General features: G+C 40.7%; 1 protein-coding gene and 1 long non-coding RNA gene across 8 annotated transcripts in view; one reads left to right on the top strand and one right to left on the bottom strand.

Annotated features, from left to right (window-relative positions):
- Positions 1–258: 258 nt before the first annotated feature.
- LOC140338637 (uncharacterized) lies at positions 259–4,760 on the top strand. 2 transcript variants are annotated; one of them, XR_011922284.1, is made up of 3 exons: positions 259–1,922; positions 2,134–3,415; positions 4,503–4,760. It is a non-coding gene; the product is annotated as an uncharacterized lncRNA (long non-coding RNA). The 2 variants fall into 2 exon arrangements; XR_011922285.1 differs by lacking the exon at positions 4,503–4,760 and having other exon boundaries at positions 2,134–3,543.
- Positions 4,761–6,424: 1,664 nt separating this feature from the next.
- The window catches only part of DEF6 (DEF6 guanine nucleotide exchange factor), a 44,592-nt gene continuing 31,662 nt past the window's right edge, over positions 6,425–19,354 (bottom strand). For 5 of the 6 annotated variants that reach the window (XM_072422883.1, XM_072422877.1, XM_072422900.1 and 2 more), the window contains 4 exons: positions 12,587–12,753; positions 9,616–9,814; positions 8,183–8,273; positions 6,425–6,723 (listed from right to left, as the gene is read on the bottom strand). In XM_072422883.1, the coding sequence (XP_072278984.1) occupies positions 6,572–6,723; positions 8,183–8,273; positions 9,616–9,814; positions 12,587–12,753 (609 nt within the window). In that variant the 3' untranslated portion in view covers positions 6,425–6,571. Of the gene's footprint in view, positions 6,724–8,182; positions 8,274–9,615; positions 9,815–10,785; positions 12,150–12,586; positions 12,754–19,354 lie in introns of those variants that run through there. The other variant, XM_072422914.1, reaches the window with a different exon arrangement.

Below are 19,354 nucleotides of genomic sequence, written 5' to 3'. Positions count from 1 at the left end.
TCAGGTAGAGACTACTCTACAGGGGGTTGCTTCGGTACCCACAGTCAGGGGAGCGGACGCAAGACGGCCTCAGAGATTTAGGAGGCACATAGGACTTATGGGGGGGTGGCGTGGCTCAGATATGACGAGCAGTTTAGGCAGAGGAAAGCTTTTCGTTCGTCGATTCGGTGGGACCACAAGGACATTGGATTGTGGATGAAGCTGATGACGCCGGGGAGGAGCGGGGCCGTGCAGCCCTTTATGGGGGGTTTTGGGGGGGGGGGCTGGGTCCGTCACCTTTCGGGCCCTCGGCCTTCCGTAAGAAAGGGGTGTGTTGGCCATTTAATGAAGGGGGCTGCAAGTTCGGCCAGGCCTGCCGTTTCAAGCATGAATGTGCAAAATGCAAGGGCATGCATGGAGCAGCCCGCTGTTTTCAAGCAGACGGGGGAGGGGGGTCAGACGCCCCTGGAAAGAGGGATGACGCAGTCACTCCTGGGTAAGTTAAATTTTGCCTGCCGGATCATGCCTATGGGGCAGATATTTGCGAGGAGGTTGGCGGCGGCTACAGCTGGGGTAAGTTGATAAACCTTCTGCGCACAGCACTGACCTCAGAATCGTTCAGAATCGTCGCTTAGTTCACTTTCGCTGTCCGATGACAAATTTCTTGGTGAATCACTATCGTTCGATTCCACAAGGGACTCCAAATCGCTAAAGCTGCTCTCAAAATCCCCCAAAACAGCGCTTGCGCTGGCGAGATGCCTTTTGGATGCCATGCGGTCTCCAGCAATCAGTCACGAAAAATCAAGGTCAAAGACAAAGTGATGAAATGATACATTCAGGAAGTGATTTATAAGTCATCAAAAGGTCAGATCAAGGTCAGGGCTAATAGTGGGAAAAATGTAAATCAAGGCACTGGGCAATGATGCTTGGTGCACTAAAATGTATTTTTTGACTTTTATTTTATGTTTTGTGGTGTTTTTTACTGTAAAAAAAATTTTAAAGCAGATTACATAGTAATCACCCGGAAGGTGTCACACATCTTGCCGGGTGATGTGGTGGGGATGTCCCCGCCCTGCTCACTCCCCTGCTAGCATCACCCAGAGGCTGATCTCCGGGTGATGCGAGCAGCTGCAGTAGATTCTGGGGGTGATGCCAGCGGGAAATTGCCGCTGGCATCAACCCCGGAATTTACTATTCGTGATCGCATCTGCAGTTAGATGCAATACACCATGCAGAAATCCCAGATTAAGACCCAGGTTTCTGACCTATGACCCTTACACAAGTTTGTAGAACCTTTAGTGAATAGTATAGTGTGTCATCATCTGAATGCTGTTTTATTCTGATTTTATGGTTTTTGTTTATTAATAAATGTTACAATAGATTTTTTATATCACCAATGTCCTTCTTGCTGCAAAAAAAAGCCCATTCTCTTTCTTCTAGTTGTCTGCTATATAAATTTATATTTATATTCATTTTAAGAATTAAATGAAAGTTTAAGGTAATTTTATCTCAACATTAGCATTTTAACTCAATTCCTAATTAACCATTTTTTAAAATGCATAAAAATTCTAGTGCTTTCAACTAGGTCTGCTTGAGTGTGTGTTCCCATTTTGTGTTTTGACTGCATATGTAGTCTGACTATGTTTCTCTGTGTACTCCATTGCATCCCGGGCACTCCAATCCACTGAATTACAACTTCGGCACGAGAGAAACCCAGCTGCTGCCCATCCGGCCGTAATGCTGCTCGTCTGGCCCCCCGGCTCACATAGGAGTGCCCGATGATCCAAACATGACCTTGATGCGGACCAGGCAGCACCACCAAGATTTCCATTTACCAGCGCACCTGGGATGAAAATTGAGGCTGAATGCGACGCCTACCTGGCATACCTGAAGTTGTTTTTGACTGATGAAGTTATCGAAAAAATTGTTGTGGAGACAAACAGGTAACCCGTTCTTGTGTTTGCTAACTTTTTAAAGTTTTTTGCTAAATTTTTTTATGCAAATGTGTGCTGCTGTGTTTGCTTTTTGAAATTTTTTGCTAATTTTTTTTTTGCCAACATGTGTGCTGCTCTGTGTTTGCTAACATATTACTTTCAACCTTCACACTATAAAAAAACATATCCTAAAATATATTTTTTATTTTGTTTTATGCAGGTACGCTGGACAACAAGGTGCAAGAAGCAGAAAGTGGGAACCTGTGACCAAGGATGACATTTGGCTGATCCTGCAGGGAGTTGTGGGCAAACCCGTGCAGAAGTGGTACTGGTCAAAATGATTGCCACTCTATTCTTTGGCACAGTCATGCCAGAATACCGCTTTTCCCTCATAATAAAGTACCTGCACTTCGCAAACAATGAGGAATTTGATGAGACTACCCATCCTGCACCAAAACTCAAGAAAATTTGGGAAGTGTCTCAGGTGAATTTCCAGCAAACCTATGTGCCAGAAAGAGATGTCAGCATTGATGAAAGTCTAATGGCTTACAAGGGGAGGGTCAGCTGGGTGCAGTACATTGTGTCAAAGAGAGCATGATTTGGCGTGAAGACCTATATGCTGTGTGAATTCTCATCTGGCTACATATGGAATACGATACTGTACACTGGAAAAGGGACACAGTTGAACCCCAGCTACAGCCATTATGGATTGGCAACATCCTCAGTGCTATCCCTCATTGAGCCATTGCTAGGTCAGGGCTATTGTATCATAACTGACAATTTCTACACCTCTCCTGAGCTTTATGAGTTCCTTCTGCAACACAGAACCGATGCCTATGGAACCGTTAGGGCTAACCGGCGCAACCTGCCATCACTGTTTGCAAAAGGGAAGCTGAAGACAGGAGAAATTGTTGCCTGGCAGAAAGGCAAGATGATGGCCCTTAGATGGCGTGACAAGAAAGATGTGTGCCTTATGAGTACTGTCCATGATGCCTCCACTGTTCTGGTACACACAAAACGTAGGAAAGAAGTGAAGGTGGTGATTGACTACAACAACACCATGGGAGGTATCGACAGAGCTGACCAAGCCATGACATTTTACCCAGTGATGAGGAAACAGCAAAGGAAGTACTACAAGAAGATTTTTAGGCATCTAGTTGAGCAGTGCCTATAGAATGCCTACGTTCTGTACAAAAAAAATTGTCAGAGGCCTGTGAATCATTCAGACTTAATTTTGCAAGTTTCCGAATCCATAGTCAAGAACCACCAAACATCAGTGGCTATGAATAAACCTGGACGTCGTGCTTCCACCGCTGTCAACCCAGAACACCTGACCGGTCGTCACTTCACTTAATACATGTGCGTGGTTTGCTGCTCAAAGACTGATGACAGAGGAGGAAAGAAACGCAAGGAAACTAGGTTCTACTGTCCTGACTGTGATGTTGGGCTTTGTGCAGCACCCTGCTTTAAAATCTACCACACCCGGGATGTCTACTAAAAATGTAAATTTTTATTTTTTTTTCTAATATCTGCATTTAATTTATATTATTATTTATCAATAATATTGCACCCTTGTTTGGAAAATTTCAGTGAGAAATTTTTGATAAAAAAAAATTTTTTTGATAAATTACATTGTTGTGGTCTAATATTTCATTATTTTTTATAATGATTGATAATTATGTATTATATTATAATTTATGATTATAATACAATAAATAAATATAATTATTATACCCGGGAGTTAATCCTAAGAAATACAGGCCCACAATATAAACAAAATTTTCTATTCAAAAAAAAATAGGATCACTTTTTGCATAAAAAAACTGACAGAATTTGAACGCTAGGGGGGTTAAGGTATCTTGAATACCTACAGGGAGTTAACCCCCTCTGTACATGCACAGTAGTGAGTGTTATATCTTACTTACTGCTGTATAAGCAGTAAGGGCGGAAATTGTCCTTGCTGTGTTTTCTGCCCACGGCTCTATACTGCGCGTGTGTGGGTTAATTGAGCACGCCCAGTCACTGATTTGCAATTAAGTCCTCTCATTTAAGGAGGAGCCGGCGGCGGCGGCGTCTGTCTGAACGGCTGGCGCGGGCTCGCCCTAAACTAGCAAACTGTGAGAACATTTTGTCCTTGTAATTTTTTTTTTTTTAGACCCGCATCAGCGGTCTCTTATGTGTAAATAATGCGATAACTATTTGAGAGAATCATCACAGAGACCTTTATTATTGTGGTATAGGATCTTCTCCCTGGTGATCCCTTTATTTAAATTGCTTGACTTCCACCTCATAAAAATCTGCTTGGCTGAACGGCTTCCCATCAACCTATAGAGTCCACAGAAGGTACACCATCTGGTGTCTGTTTTGTATGTTGCAACTACCCTTACTTTTTTGACAATTATTACCAACATCAAATTTTCTGTTCACATTGTTATAGATTCAAGAACTTAACAAACTTCTAACTAATGAAACCCAAATAACCTATATTTATTAATGATTGTAAGTATCTCAAACTAGATTATTCTTTAATTATAACCTGGACTTGATATATGTATTTAATTGCCATGAATTTTGTATCTATTTTTCTAGATTCATTGGTTTATGCAATCTAAACCAGGGAGTTTCCTAACATCCATTCAATCTAAATCACAGACCCAAGTAAGACTCTCTACATTTCATTAATGGAATCATATCTTCTTATTGTCCTATGTGGCAGACTGTTACATATAACATTCTTTTTCATCAGAGCCCTCCAGCAAATTCTTGATTGGTATATTCATCCAGACCAATTATTGACACAAACAAATCTTTTTTTATTCATGAAATAGCTCATTTTCAACATATTACTAATAGTAAGTACACATCTCTTTATAACCTCTAATGGGCTCTTCAAAACCACATTTTCTTTTGCAATAGTATTTATATTTGTCATCTTTGTAGTTTTATCACTGAAATTAATGTTGTTTGTTAATATACCTTTATGGATTTGTATTGTTGTTCTTTTTGTAATATCACTTATATTTGTTATCATTGTAGTTTCAGGGTCTGGAATATCCCCTGAGAAAGCCCAGTAAATATGGCTAGTTACACTCAACACACTAATGGTCTAAATTTATATAGTAAAATAGATATTTCATTTCGTTTGTCTTATTTCCCACTTTTTAAAAATTGCCAGTACTTGTAATAAAAGTCAGATAATATAAATCCCCACCCCACACACCATAAACATGTTTTTTTTGCCTCATAAATGTGACAAGGAAATTACCAAACTAATTTTGGCTCTTACATATATATCTGTGCACATTAACAAAACAGAAGGAACAAAAGATCCTCTATAGATAGGAAATTGTGCAATATGACTTTAACCCTCCTAGTGTTCTAATTCTGTCTGCATTTCCATGCAAAAAAGCGTTACTTTTTTTTGCATGGAAATGTATTTTTCATTGTAGGCCTATAGGTACACACTTGCAATAATCGTTAGAAAACAAACGACTAACGAATATGTATGATTATTTTAAACGATTGTATTGTGCGCAATTCTGTACATGTTGTAACAATATGATCGTTCAAATATAATCCACCAATAGTGTACACACGCTAGATACAATCATTTGAATGATGCGGGAAGTGACATGTAAAGGAAGAAAGTGTACTGCAGAACCATCGACGATCACTGAACGAACGTACACACAATAGATAGTGAACAATCGTCGCTCAATCAGATCGGCCAGGATGGTTGTTCGTTACCAGCGACAATCCTCGTTCGTCGGCATTGTTGTGCACTTTTTGGTTAACGATTATCTGGCGATTGGTCATTCGTTTTCAACAATAATTATTGCAAGTGTGTATGCAGCTTTAGACATAACTGACCGAAATATGTCCAATATTTAATAAATTTAATAATAAATTTTAAATAAACACAAAAATCTGTTAAAAATAAAAAATAGTGAAACGTAACATAACTGTACAGTAGAATGTATAATATAATTATATAAAGATTTCTTTGTATTGTACTCAATACAGCTATTTTGAATTGAATCCAATACAAAATTCTTTGAATTTCCTGACGCTCCTCCCGCCCGCATCAACGTCACCGGGTAACCCCGGAGAACTGCTCTGCAAGTCGCCGGCTGAAGATTGAAGAAAGAAGACGTGTCCCTAGGATCTGCAGGACACCGGTAGACTACAATGGAACAAGTGTGTGTGTGTGTTGTTTTTTTTTTTTTTTTTTTTTAAGTTTTTAGCGACCCCGAGTAACTTGGGATTACCGCTTTTTGCATGGTAAATCCACGCCAAATCACACTCAGGAATACCGCTAGGGGGGTTAAAAGATGATCAGTAAGTTTGCTTTTTCGTCCCATACAACTGCATCTCTATATATATGCACATTTTTGAAGCTAGAAAAAATGTTAGGAATGAGCAAAAATCTTTTATAAAGTCCTGAATGCCCTTTAAAATTTTCCTCAGTGTGATTTCATACCTTGTTTACCATAACAGTAATTGTAATAAAGTTGGTCACATAGGAGACGTGTTTTATTATTTAATAGTTACAAAGCACTGCATTAGCATGTTTTAAAAGTACCTATTGCAAAGAAAATATACATAGAGGTTTCTTTATCTGTACACACCAACTAATTCTTAGTAGCTGACGGATCATCTCAAAGGTTTACTGAATTTTCTAATTGGTCTTCATTACTTTGAGGGGTTTCTTTTCCCTCTAACATCTGCAGTCTTTTAATAGAGGAGTCCTGACGAGCAAGACTTGGGCCCCATAATCCCTGAAATCCACCAGCTGAGGCTGTTCGTTTTTCTGTGCAAAAAAAAAAAAAAAAAAAAATCGACATGTAAGAATAAAAGGTATTCAATACTGTGTTTCTACTCCTTAAGGCCCCATGGTATTGTTACTTGTTGCAGAAACAGTGAATATGGTCAGTGTACAAAATATTTGTTGCTTACAAGTTTCATTGACCTGCCCTAAATAATTTTACACTTCTGCCAACAAATTACAGCAAATCCCAGTAAAAATACTTTTGAAATAATGGATTTTTACCAGAAATTATACAGAATGGTTTACATTCTTTAATAAACAAATTTTCCCAAGCTCACTCCTTAACAACATGGGGAATCCTTATTGCTCTAATTCTTACATTAGCCCAGTTGACTGTGTCATTCCTGTCATCATTATATTTAAACTAAGCAACATTGTCAGTCAAAAGTATGCTCTGCACTTGTACCTCTGAGATGTTGGACAGCAGGAGATGCTGGGTCTCATCTTATTAGCTGCTTGACTAACAGTGCAAACTTTACTATCCCTGGCATGTACAGTAAGGTTGTTTATGGCTTTTTACACAATCTGAAAACAACCAAATATGTTTGGTTGTGTGGTTTTCACCTGCACACACATGCTCTGCTAATAGTATGGGTAAAAAAATCACTTAACATGACCTGAGGTTGTGGGTGATCTTAAGGACTGAGCTCTTCTGCAACCTCTTGTAACTCTTTAATGACCAAGACAAACTCTGCAGTTGTTTCTTTTTGCATATCAAAGCATAGCTTGCTCCATAAGGTAATGAATGTCTAGGCTCCATTAAGCTATTTTTTTTTCTTTGTGATTAACTCAGGATTTTATACAGTACCTGCCACCACATTGCCTAATATGTTGAGACTGTTCCTAATGGTAAGCTGGACATCTCACCCTTTGGTGAGTTTAAGACCTTTTATATTGTTCTTTTTACCATATATATATATATTTTTTATATAAAACTTATATTTAAATTGTGGGCAGCATCCAGGACAAATTAAATGATTTTCTATAGAAACTTATTGGAAATCATGCTTCGGCTAACAAACATTTTGGCTAACAAATGTGATTCCGGAACGAGTTATCTTTGCCGAGGTATCACTGGAATATGAAGTTAGTAACAAAATATCTATAGTAAAAGGGCCAGGAAAGTGAACCTTTGCTTTCCCATACAGAAAAAAAGCAAACATTTAATTTGACTGTTTCCCACTTTAGCTTCACAAATCTGCCCTGTGTTTCCCATCATTTCAGCGATTTGGAGTGAAAACAAATACCAAATACTTTGGGGGTATGGGGGGGATTATATGCTCCACCACTTTTTCTTTTAAATAGCAGCAATAATCTTGCTCAGTGACTCAGCAGTCATCCTGAACTGCCAAAGCACAAATTTCCTTTAAAAATTTGTAGAGGACCAAAAAACTTTCGACATAGCTGATCCATAATGGTACATTGAATTGAGAAGACTTACCTCCAGGAGATATAGGGTGCATTAACCTGTTCATCTGGACATTCCAATGTCGGACATTTGTGCTAGCTTGGTGAAGTTTTCTTTGTGCCACCTACATTAAATATACATTAAAAATACAGTTTTAAATATGGCACCCATCCATGAGTAACAAAGTTTAATGTTTGTATATTTTGATTTTCACTTTTAGGGTTCCTCTTTTTCTTCCCCACCGCAGCTTCTAATTCACTCTCAATCTCACAGTGTGCAGTGAAATCAAAGTAAGCAATTTCAGTACTGTAGAGGAGCCTGTACAACCGTCAGCTTTAAATCATCTTTTCAGACCATTATAGTCTGACTTTTGTTTCAAGTGTGTTTTGCAGTCCCATACAAGTCTATAAGAGTGCAAAACATGCTAGACACAGGTGAAATGCAGGTTAGAAGTAGGACAACTGCAGGTAAATGTACCAGTAAATAATTTCCGAATGATCTCACAAGCATATCAAATTGATGCCATCAACAAAAGGCCAAAGCCTGATGAAACAGGCCCTTACCTAGTCTGGGCCATATGGTCTGGCTTTCTGGAGGGCACAACAGTTATCTCCTTTTCTGCAATCTCTCCAGCTGGTAAAAAATTTCACCAAAGCCCTTAAGGCTTTTGAATCTGTATGCTTAGGAACAAGGGAGACACAACATATTCTGTTGGTGCTTTATTCCATGTTAAATTCCACACCAAGTGGATAAACACCCTGCTAATTACATGGGAATTGGAGCTAGAAGCAACTTGTACTCAAAAGCGGTGGGAAAGGATTCTCTGTCTTAACAACAAGGCCTCTATTAGCAGTAAGTTTGTAGAATTGGGATTTAAAATAGTTTCAAGACAGTGTAGAACCCAGAAGCAGGTACACAGGTTTTCTCTCCCTTGTTTATTGTTAGCCGTATCATGTTAGATTTCATTGTTTTTGAAGGTTACTGAATTCTTACTTAGTGCTGGTTCTTTGTCCATTTGTTTTTACATCTTGCATTTCTTTTTCATTCAATCCCTTCTTCCAAATGTTCTCTTACTATTTTTTTGTGTTTAAACTTAATTTATATGGTATATTTTGTTCGGAATTATACATGAATGCTATGTGTTAACAACTTGCTGAAATTTTAGTTTTTATGTTGTATTAATATGATGATTGCAGTCATTTGTATTCCCGTTTTGTGAAATAATACACAATGGTATAAATGAAAAAAACCCTGCACATTGAACATATCCAGTGTTAGCAGTGGTCAGTCTCGTTTTAGAGAAGAAAACAGTGTTTACCCACACAAGGTCAAGAAAGGTCTGAAATACAAAATTTCCTCTCCAGGCTCTAAGAAGTGGAAATTGAAAAATCTTGGAACCTCTTCGCTATCAATGGCCCACAGTAATGATAAGCACACAATTCTTATAGTCTGCATGGACTACACACCTGTACATCTAGGTCAGCTCTTTGTCTGTTTTCCCTTACATCTTCAAGCTGTTTCTGTGCCTCCTGTAGTTCTCTGTTTTTTATCTCCATTTCTTGTTGCAGCTCTTGCTTTTCCCTTTGTGCCCGCTCAACAAACTGTGCCTGTTCTTCCTGCATTCTAAGAAGGACTTGAAGTTTGTCCTCTTCCTGCACAAGAAGTCTGTCAGGGAAGAACACAGAAAAATGAAATTGAGAAAAGGCAGACTTCTCAAAATATAGTACTACAGATGTACATTGACTGAAAAAATGCCAATGAAATAATCTGTCCTTTACTAAATATATGCCTAAAGTACATTCCTTTAGATATTGCAGCTTGGCAATGCATGCTGTTACTAAGTCTATGATCCACCAGAACCCCCCAGGTTGTTTTCCATTTCTGACTCCCCCAAATGCATTCCCCCTAGACAATATGAATAATGCATGTTAGCCCCCAAGTGCATAACATTACATTTATCTATATGAAATTTCATTTGTCACTTGGCTGCCCAATCAAACAGTACATCCAGGTCTGCTTGTAGATTAGACATCCTGTATGGACTTAACCCCTCTAGAGGTAATCCTGAGTCACATTTGGGGTAACTTTAGAAGCCCCACTTACCTTTGCCCGGCGATCTGATGGTCCCGCTGTGATGTCGAGGGGCAGGAAATTTAAAAGCAGATAACCGAGTAATCTGCTTTTAAATACCACCCGGGTCCCGGCCACGTCGCTGCTCACATCAGCAGTGAGATGCGAAGCACAATGCAGGACTTCTGCATTGTGCATCACATCTGACTGCTGATGCGAGCAGCAATAGTAAATTCTGGAGGTAATGCCAGCTGGCACCACCCCCGGAATTTGCTATTGCTGCTCACATCTCCTGGAAGATGCAATGCACAATGCAGAAGGTCTGCATTGTGCTTTGCATCTCCCTGGAGATGCAGAGCAGCAGCCGCGTCGGGGTGAGGCGGGGCGGGACATCCCCATTCGCATCACCCGGGAGGATGTGACATCTTCCGGGTGATGCGAGTGGTGATGTATTCGGGGGGTGTGGCCGGGTGGGAAATTTAAAAGCAGATTAAAATGTAATCTGCTTTTAAATCGTTTTTTACAGTAAAAAAAACACTATACAACATAAAAATAAAAGTACATTTTTCATTTTATATTTTATTTTAAATTACATTGTTGTTGTCTATTATTTCATTATTTTTTAAAATTATTATTTATAATAGTATTATATTATAATTTATGTTTATTATAAATTTAATTATCATACCCGGGAGTTAATCCTAAGAATAACAGGCCCAGAATATAAACAAAAATTTCTATGCAAAAAATTAGGATCACTTTTTGCATCAAAAAACTGACAGAATTAGAACGCTAGGGGGTTAATTCTATTACATAGTTTGGTGTCATCTGCAAACACAGAACTGGTACTTTTAATCCCAAACTCTATATCATTTATAAAGATGGTAAACCGTAAAGGTCCCAAAACTAAACACTGGGGTACCAGATCATTCAGAGCATGAATCTTTAATCACTACTCTCCGGATGGTGTCTTTAAGCCAGTTCTCTATCCATTTACGGATTGACTTTTCTAAACGTATTGACCCTAACTTCCATAGTCTGTGGGGTACTGTGTCAAGTGCATTAGCAAAGTCCAAGTACACTATATCAACTGCTATTCCACTGTCTACCGGTTTACTTACTTCCTAATATAAAGAGAGAAAATTTGACAACTTTGGTCTTTCTTAAAGCCATGCTGACTATCACTTATAATAATATTTTCTAGCAGACACTCCTCCATGTGGTTCTTTATCAAACTCTTTTACATTACATTTTACATTAAATGAAATCAAATTATGGTCACTGCTACCCAGGTTCTCTTTTATAAGCACATTGGTTATAAGCTCTGCATTATTATAAAGAACTAGGTCCAGCAGTATAATTTCTAGTTGAGGCTTCTATAAACTGTATCATAGAATTATCTTGTATTAAATTCATAAGTTTCTACCCTTTTGCTGTTCCTGTAGTGGCATTCTACTCTAGTCAATGTCAGGGTATTTGAAATCTCCCATTTGCTGCTTTTTCTATCTGTGCTAGTAGTTGATTCTCTATTTCTTCCTTAGCACTGAGGAGCCTATAAAAGACTAATAATAATTGTGTATTGTGCATCCCCACATTTAAATCCACCCATATTTGCCTCAACCTCATCGCTTACTTCATCTTGCTTGTGTTAAAAATAGGTCTAAAAAAGAAACAACAAGGCACTGAGTACTAAAAGTCCTGCAATTTGCACAATATGCCTGAAACATTTGTTGCCCAATTTTTAGGGTCAAGTTCCACCCTAACCCTTCAGTTCCAAAGTCCGTAAGACCTTTAGTGAAATAATAAAAATGAAACTTTCCCAGACCATCCAGGATTTCATCTGTCAGCCCCTTTGTGACTATAGCACACAGTAGTTACATAAAACATCCAGCACTCCCAGAATTGTCTGATACTTGCAGTGCTTGCAGCTCTGCAACAGAGAAAACATGGCAATCATTGCTTTTCATTCCTTTTTTAGGTTTGGGTCTTTTCATATATTTACCAGGTAGGGGTGGGGTGGTATTAAAAAAAGTGCCTAAAATCATCAGAAGGACTCATCATTATATATTTCCCAACAATTTTTTTAAGCAGGAATAAAATAAGTGCTTTTCTATACTGTTTAAATAAATATACCAGGGTTATCCAAATCTAGCTTACACAGGGCCAGGTTTTGGATACAGACAAAAGTAAAGTTAGTAAGGTATAGTGTACAAAGAAAATTACTGTTTATATGAAAATCCTGGCTTTACATAGGATGGTATCTAGGGCACTATTGGCATATAAAGTGAAAACATCAACACTTCTACACCTCTTAAAAAAATGAATAATAATAAATAAATAATAAAGATGATGCTAATGATAGTTTACTTGGCCTGTGCACGTCTGTACTCCTCTTCATCTTGACGTGCTTTAATTTCTTGAGCCAAAGCTTCCTGCAAACGGTCCTGCAGTTGCTCAAGCTCCTGAATCCTTTGTCTCTGGCGTAAGGCCTCCAACTCTTTCTGCTGCATCTCTGCCTGCATAGAAGCACGTGCCTTGTAGGAAAATTACAAAAATGACATTAAAGTTAGATCATAATAGCTTGCAAACATAGTAGGTATCATTTATGGAAATATGACAGAAACAATAGTTTAAAAAATTAAAAAACAATTTCTGGGGGCGTGGCTACACGAAGGCGGTATGAGGAAGCTTCCCGTCTGAGCTCCTGCTGCCTATACTGTACCTTCAGACCTGGCAGCTTCCTCACTCTCGAGTCTTCCCTGCAAACCGCAGTAAGAAGACACCGGGATCCAAGCGAGCGGGTAAGAAACCAGATCCCACCCGCTACTTTGCCTTACAGAGCTCCCCAGCACGTGGTGCCCAATATGGTGTCCTCTCACTTCTTACCTCCCAGCGCAGGAACCTGGGCAACGAGCCCTGTTAGCCACACAACGCCCTCCCTTGCTACACCAGGGAGCTCTGTGATGTTTCCAGAGGAGGCCCGGACGGGTGTTCACCCTGGCGTACTATACAATAAACTGTTTTCTCCCCCAACTCGCAAAACCATTTCCGACCGTTTTCAATGCGCTTCTTCTCACTGCCCTCTCCCAGCGGACTCGGCCGGAGCTCACATCACTGTTATTTTGAAGCCAGAAAAGGACTCTATGCTATCGACCGATATGGCTCCTGAATTGTGATGTCAAGCTTTTTTACAGTACATTGGCACGGAGGCTGACAACCATACTTCAGGATCTCATTCATTCTGATCAAAGTGGGTTTCTTCCTTCTAGAGAGGTGAGAGATAACACCACTTGCACGCTTCACTTGATACATCATGGCAGTTAACAAGATTCCTTCATTGATATTTTTCGACTGACGCTGAAAAGGCGTTCAACCACGTGAACTGGGCATATATGCAACAGGTACTCACCTTTATAGGTATCCCAAGCTGTCTTCTTGAATGGATTCAGACTTTATATAGGAATCCTACTGCTTCTATCAGAGTTAAAGCCCATTTTCCATCACTAATGGCACAAGGCAGGGTTGTCTGTTGTCCCCCTTACATTTTATCCTGCTGCTTGAGCCCCTGTTGCGACATATTTGCAAAAACCCTGATATCAAAGGTATTATGGTGAACAAAACAGAGCATAAAGTAGCCACTTATGCGGATGACCTCCTCTTCTACATAACTTCCCCTCAAATAACCATTCCCAATCTTCTTAAGGAACTGCCACTATGCCCAGTTCTCTGCATATAAAGTGAATCTCCAAAAGTCAGAAGTATTAGTTGTCAATTTGTTTCCGGAACTTAGAAAGACTCTATTCCCTTCTTTGCCCTTCAAGTGGGCACGGGGTGCCATCCCATATACAGTGAGGGAAAGAAGTATTTGATCCCCTGCTGATTTTGTACGTTTGCCAAGTCTATAATTGTAATGGTAGGTTTATTGTAGGTGTTAGAGACAGAATAACAACAAAAGAACCCTCAAAACCCCAGTGTTCAAATGTCAGAGCATGATGTGCATTGTAAAAAGTGAAATAAGTATTTGATCCCCTATCAACCAGCAAGATTTCAGGCTCCCAGGTGTCTTCACTGTATGCAGGTAACGAACTGAGATTAGGAACACCCTCTGTAAGGGAGTGCTCCTAATCCATGTTACAGTACCTGTATAAAAGACACAGAAGCAATCAATCAATCAGATTCCAAACTAGCCACCATGGCCAAGACCAAAGAGCTGTCTAAGGATGTCAAGGACAAGATTGTAGACCTACACAAGGCTGGACTGGGCTACAAGACTATGGCCAAGCAGCTTGGTGAGAAGGTGACAACAGTTGGCGCGATAATTCGCAAATGGAAAACACAAAATAACTATCAATCTCCCTTGATCTGGGGCTCCATGCAAGATCTCCCCTCGTGGAGTTGCAATGAACATGAGAACGGTGACGAAGCAGCCCAGAACTACATTGGGAGAACTTGTCAATGATCTCGGCAGCTTTTGCAGTTTGCCAATGAACATCTGAATGATCCAGAGGAGAACTGGGTGAAAGTGTTGTGGTCAGATGAGACCAAAATTGAGCTCTTTGGCCTCATCTCGCCTTGTTTGGAGGAGGAGGAGTGCTGCCTATGACCCAAGAACACCATCCCCACCGTCAAACATGGAGGTAGACACATTATGCTTTGAGGGTGTTTTTCTGCCCAGGGGACAGGACACCTTCACCGGGGCCATCCACCGGTCAAATCTTGGGTGAGCACCTCCTTCCCTCAGCCAGGGCATTGAAAATGGGTTGTGGATGGGTATTCCTGCATGACAATGACCCAAAACACACGGCCAAGGCAACAAAGCAGTGGCTCTAGAAAAAGCACATGAAGGTCCTGGAGTGGCCTAGCCAGTCTCCAGACTGGTTGATAGGGGATCAGATACTTATTTCACTCATTACAATGCGCATCAAGCTCTGACTTTTCAGGGCTGGGTTTTTGAGGGTTCTATTGTTGTTCTGTCTCTCACACCCACAATAAACCTACCATTACAATTAGACTGGTCATTTTTTGTCAGAGGACAAACGTACAAAATCAGCAGGGGATCAAATACTTCTTCCATCACTGTAGGTACTAATGTCCCACCTGATATCAATAAGGAGGTGGAGCTAAATTTTTTACCACTCCTTAACACTATACAAAAAGATCTCCAGCGCTGGGGGCAGCAAACCTTTTCCTGGTTTGGACGCTGCAATATTCTAAAAATGAATATTAAGCCCCACCTCCTATATTTGCTGCAAAACCTACTGGTGCATATCCCCCTCAATTTTTTACATAAATTTAGGTCTAAACTCCTATCCTAAACTATCAAGAGACAAATTACAAGTTACTCACCAGGTGGTAAAGTATCCCGGACATGTTGGCAAAAATATATCCACATAAAAGCTCGATGTGTTGGAAGTGTGGAAAGCACACTGGTATTTTGCTACATATTTGTTGGAGCTACCCCATTTTGACATCATTTTGGGTGGGTGTGGCAGAGATTACTCTGGGCCCCTGCTGAGACACCTGGCTCCCCTGCTTCGATTAAACAGCTAAAGCAAAGCAGCAGAAATCCAAAATTGCTGCCGACGCTGCTACCCTGCGATCCGCCTCAGGAGAAGACGCCGTGGGTGAGTCTTGGACTGTCCCTACTGATCACACTAGAATGGCAGAAGCTGTAGCCGAGCTACTTAAGCCCACTACTCAGGAGATTATTGATACAGAATTCGGGAAATGCATTAAATCTTTGAGACAGGAACTCAAGACACAATCTAATAGATTGACCACTGCTGAAACCCGTATATACACCAATGATGATGACCTCCTCTTGGAAAGATCAAAAATTGCTATAATGGAGTCACAGATTTTGAATATCTGACAAGGTCGAAGACCTAGAGAATAGGTCACGACGCAATAACTTGCGCATTATAGGTATAGCGGAAAGTGTCAAACCCCACCTGCTATCTAATATTTGTGCCAACACTATCCCAGAAATCTTGGGCCTTGACCACATGTAAGGTGGAGAGGGCTCATCGCGTGGGCCCCCTTATGTGAGATTGCAGGGGGCCATGCCCATTATAGTGAAATATTTGGAATATACAGATTGTTCGGAAGTACTTGGTGCGTTTAGAGCTCAGCGAAACCTATGTTTAGATGATGCCAGGATTCTTATTTTTGCAGATTATTCAACAGAAGTGGCCCGTAAGCGGAAGTTATTTCAACCAGTCTGCAAAATCCTTTCTAAGCGTAAAATTAAATTGCCTTGGCCTACCCGCCCATTCTATATCTTTTATGGGTTTTGTGACTCCAACTTAACATTTGGGACCACTGATGAGGCAGCAGATTTCCTGAATTCATCTATCCAGACCTGGGACTGTGCCGATGATCGTCAACCCGGCCTTCACTCTGCTCCACAACTGTCTGCTGCAAACAACCCGTCCTCAGATGGAGGACCAGTATCTGCTCAGCAGCGGAATCCAGGAAACCTGAGGAGGCACGGAATGATAAGCCATCCAGTAAGGGATGTTGACTCCCTGGATAAGGTATATTATATCCTCTCTATCCACCGAGCGCTAGCTCACTGTTGTACTTTCAAAGTTCTTTAGTAAATCCCATGGAAAGTCTAGGAATGTCACTGTCACCAGCTGTGCTCTTGGCCTTAGGCCGTTTGACTTTTTGTTTTTCCTACTATTGTCCCTTTTTTTATTTATTTTTTTTTAATCCTTCCTTACACCCTACATTATGTTTTTCTCTCTGTTTTGACCTCATTTGTCAAATCACCTACTTCCGTCAGTGTACTGATTTTTCTTTCCTACCACAGGGTCTTACACCAAAGCTCATTTCCTTTTTTTTGCCCCTGTACTACCATGGAGTGAATCTCAACCGTCAATTTGGTCCTTCATTCATATGCCCTTGCTGGGCTTGCAAGGTATGAGGAGTTTAAGCATAGATTTGTGGCAGCTGTCTTTTGTACAGTAGGCTGCCCGAAGGGGATATAGAACATATATTGAATTTCTCTTCTTTACCACTAGCCTCTTTAATGATAGAACAATTGGTGGTGCTGAACTCTCCTATTTCTGAGGACTAGGTAAGCGCAGTGATCAAGCAACTGGCTAATGGTAAATCGCCGGGGCCTGATGGTTACACGGCAGAATTCTACAAGATGATGTGGGACACCCTCCTCCCAGACTTACATAAACTCTATCTACATATGTGGGATAAGGGTACCTATGTTATGTCAGGATCCAAATCGTATAATAGGGTCCTATTTCATACCGCCTAATTTCCCTCATAAATTTGGACGCAAAGATTTTATCAAAAATTGTAGCCAACAGACTGGCGTCCTTTTTACCATGCCTGATACATCCCTCCCAGGTGGGATTTGTTCGTGGCCCCTCTGCAGTTACTAACATCTGCAAAGTGCTGACGGCGCTAGAATATGCCAAATAATACCCACAGGAAGATCTGGCTATTAGTATAGATGCCGAGAAGGCCTTTGATTCCAAAGGCATCCAATGGCTCTTCTCAGTACTTAGGAGGGTGGGATTTAGCGGTCCTTGTCTGGCACTACTCATGGCAATGTACCAATCTCCAACTGCGAGAGTGCATACTCCGGGATTCATCTCCCATAGTATACCTTTGGAGAAAGGGACTAGGCAGGGATGTCCCCTCTCCCCATTGCTTTTCAACTTGGCGGTGGAGCTGCTTCTCCGCCTTTTTGAAACTTACTCAGATTTACATGGGTTCAAGTTCGGCGATATGGAAATTAAGACGGCTTTTGTTAGCCAATTATGTTTTGCTTTTTACTTCGGACCAGGCTAGAGTCATACCCTATATTCAGACTGTTTTTCAGCAGTTTGAAGTCTGGTCAGGTTTGAAGGTTAATGTGCAAAAAAGTGAAACTTTCCCTTTGACAAGCCATAGACACTCAGATTGGGCAAAGGAGTCCCCTTTTGCCTTAGCCCAGAATAACATTCTCTATCTGGGCGTGCGGATTGGTAGAACTCCCTCCTTCCTTTACAGCTAAAATTACCCTTTATTGGTTAAAATCCAACCGGAGTTGGAGATGTGGTTCCATCTGCCTCTGTCCCTTTTCGGCAGGGTGCATTTGATAAAAATGATGACGTTCCCCAAACCCCTCTACCCTTTACAAACCATCCTGCTACTTCTTCGTCGCCAGGGTGTCCCTAAGCTTCAGAAATGGTTTCAACATTTTCTATGGCATGGCAAACGCCCTCGCATATCTCTATGGAAATTATGTGTACCTATACATGAGGGAGGAGTTTTAACTTCCCAAATGTGAGGACCTATAATTTAGCGAGTCTTACTAGACACATAATTAATTGGATCAGGGGTTCAACCCACGCGTCCAATTTTCAATTGGACCAAGCAATGGCACACCCCTGGGACCTCAGGGCTATACTTCACTGTAAATACCCGATGCTCCCCCCTCACTTAAAATATAAATTGCTAATCAGGGATACCGTATTTGCATGGAGGGAGGGGAGGTAATTAATGGGGCTATCCTTTGCTTTGTCACGTTATCTACCCATCGGCAATAACCCCATTTTTCCACAAAGAAACTTCCATAGGGTATTCTGGATCTGGAAAACTAAGGGTATTAGTTTGGCTGGAGATCTCTTCAAGGGTAGTATGGGTGACCTGCTTTCTTGGAGGGAGCTTAGGTCGAGATTCTCGGCCAAGAGTGTTGCGAATCACCCTCTTTATTATATGCAGGTGACTGACTATATTCGTTCTCTTGTAAACCAAAGTCGTACAAACATACAAAGTTATGCCAACAACTCCCTCCAGCAAACCAATGTGCAGAAATGGGGTCAGGACCTCAATATACCAGATGTTGTTGATAAAATTATCCGGGGCTATTGTGTAGTGAGAAACTCTATGATTAATGAGGCCTGGAGGGAAACGCAATTTAAGCTTTTCCACAGGGCTTGCAAAGTTTGTCGGCCGGTCGAGCCCGTTGCTCAGACGGGGCATGGACTTTTCCTGTCACAGATGTAAGGTAGAGTCAGCCACCTTTGTTCATAGACTCTGGACATGCCCATTTATTGGACATTACTGGTTGAGGGTCCTACAATATGTTCAAGATATTACTGGTCATTTTGTCTCTTTGGCTGTTGG

This window comes from Pyxicephalus adspersus, chromosome 1 (assembly GCF_032062135.1).
Source record: "Pyxicephalus adspersus chromosome 1, UCB_Pads_2.0, whole genome shotgun sequence".
NCBI lineage: Eukaryota > Metazoa > Chordata > Amphibia > Anura > Pyxicephalidae > Pyxicephalus > Pyxicephalus adspersus.
Note: the sequence above shows the minus strand (reverse complement) of the source record. Positions and strands in the feature narration are given on the sequence as shown.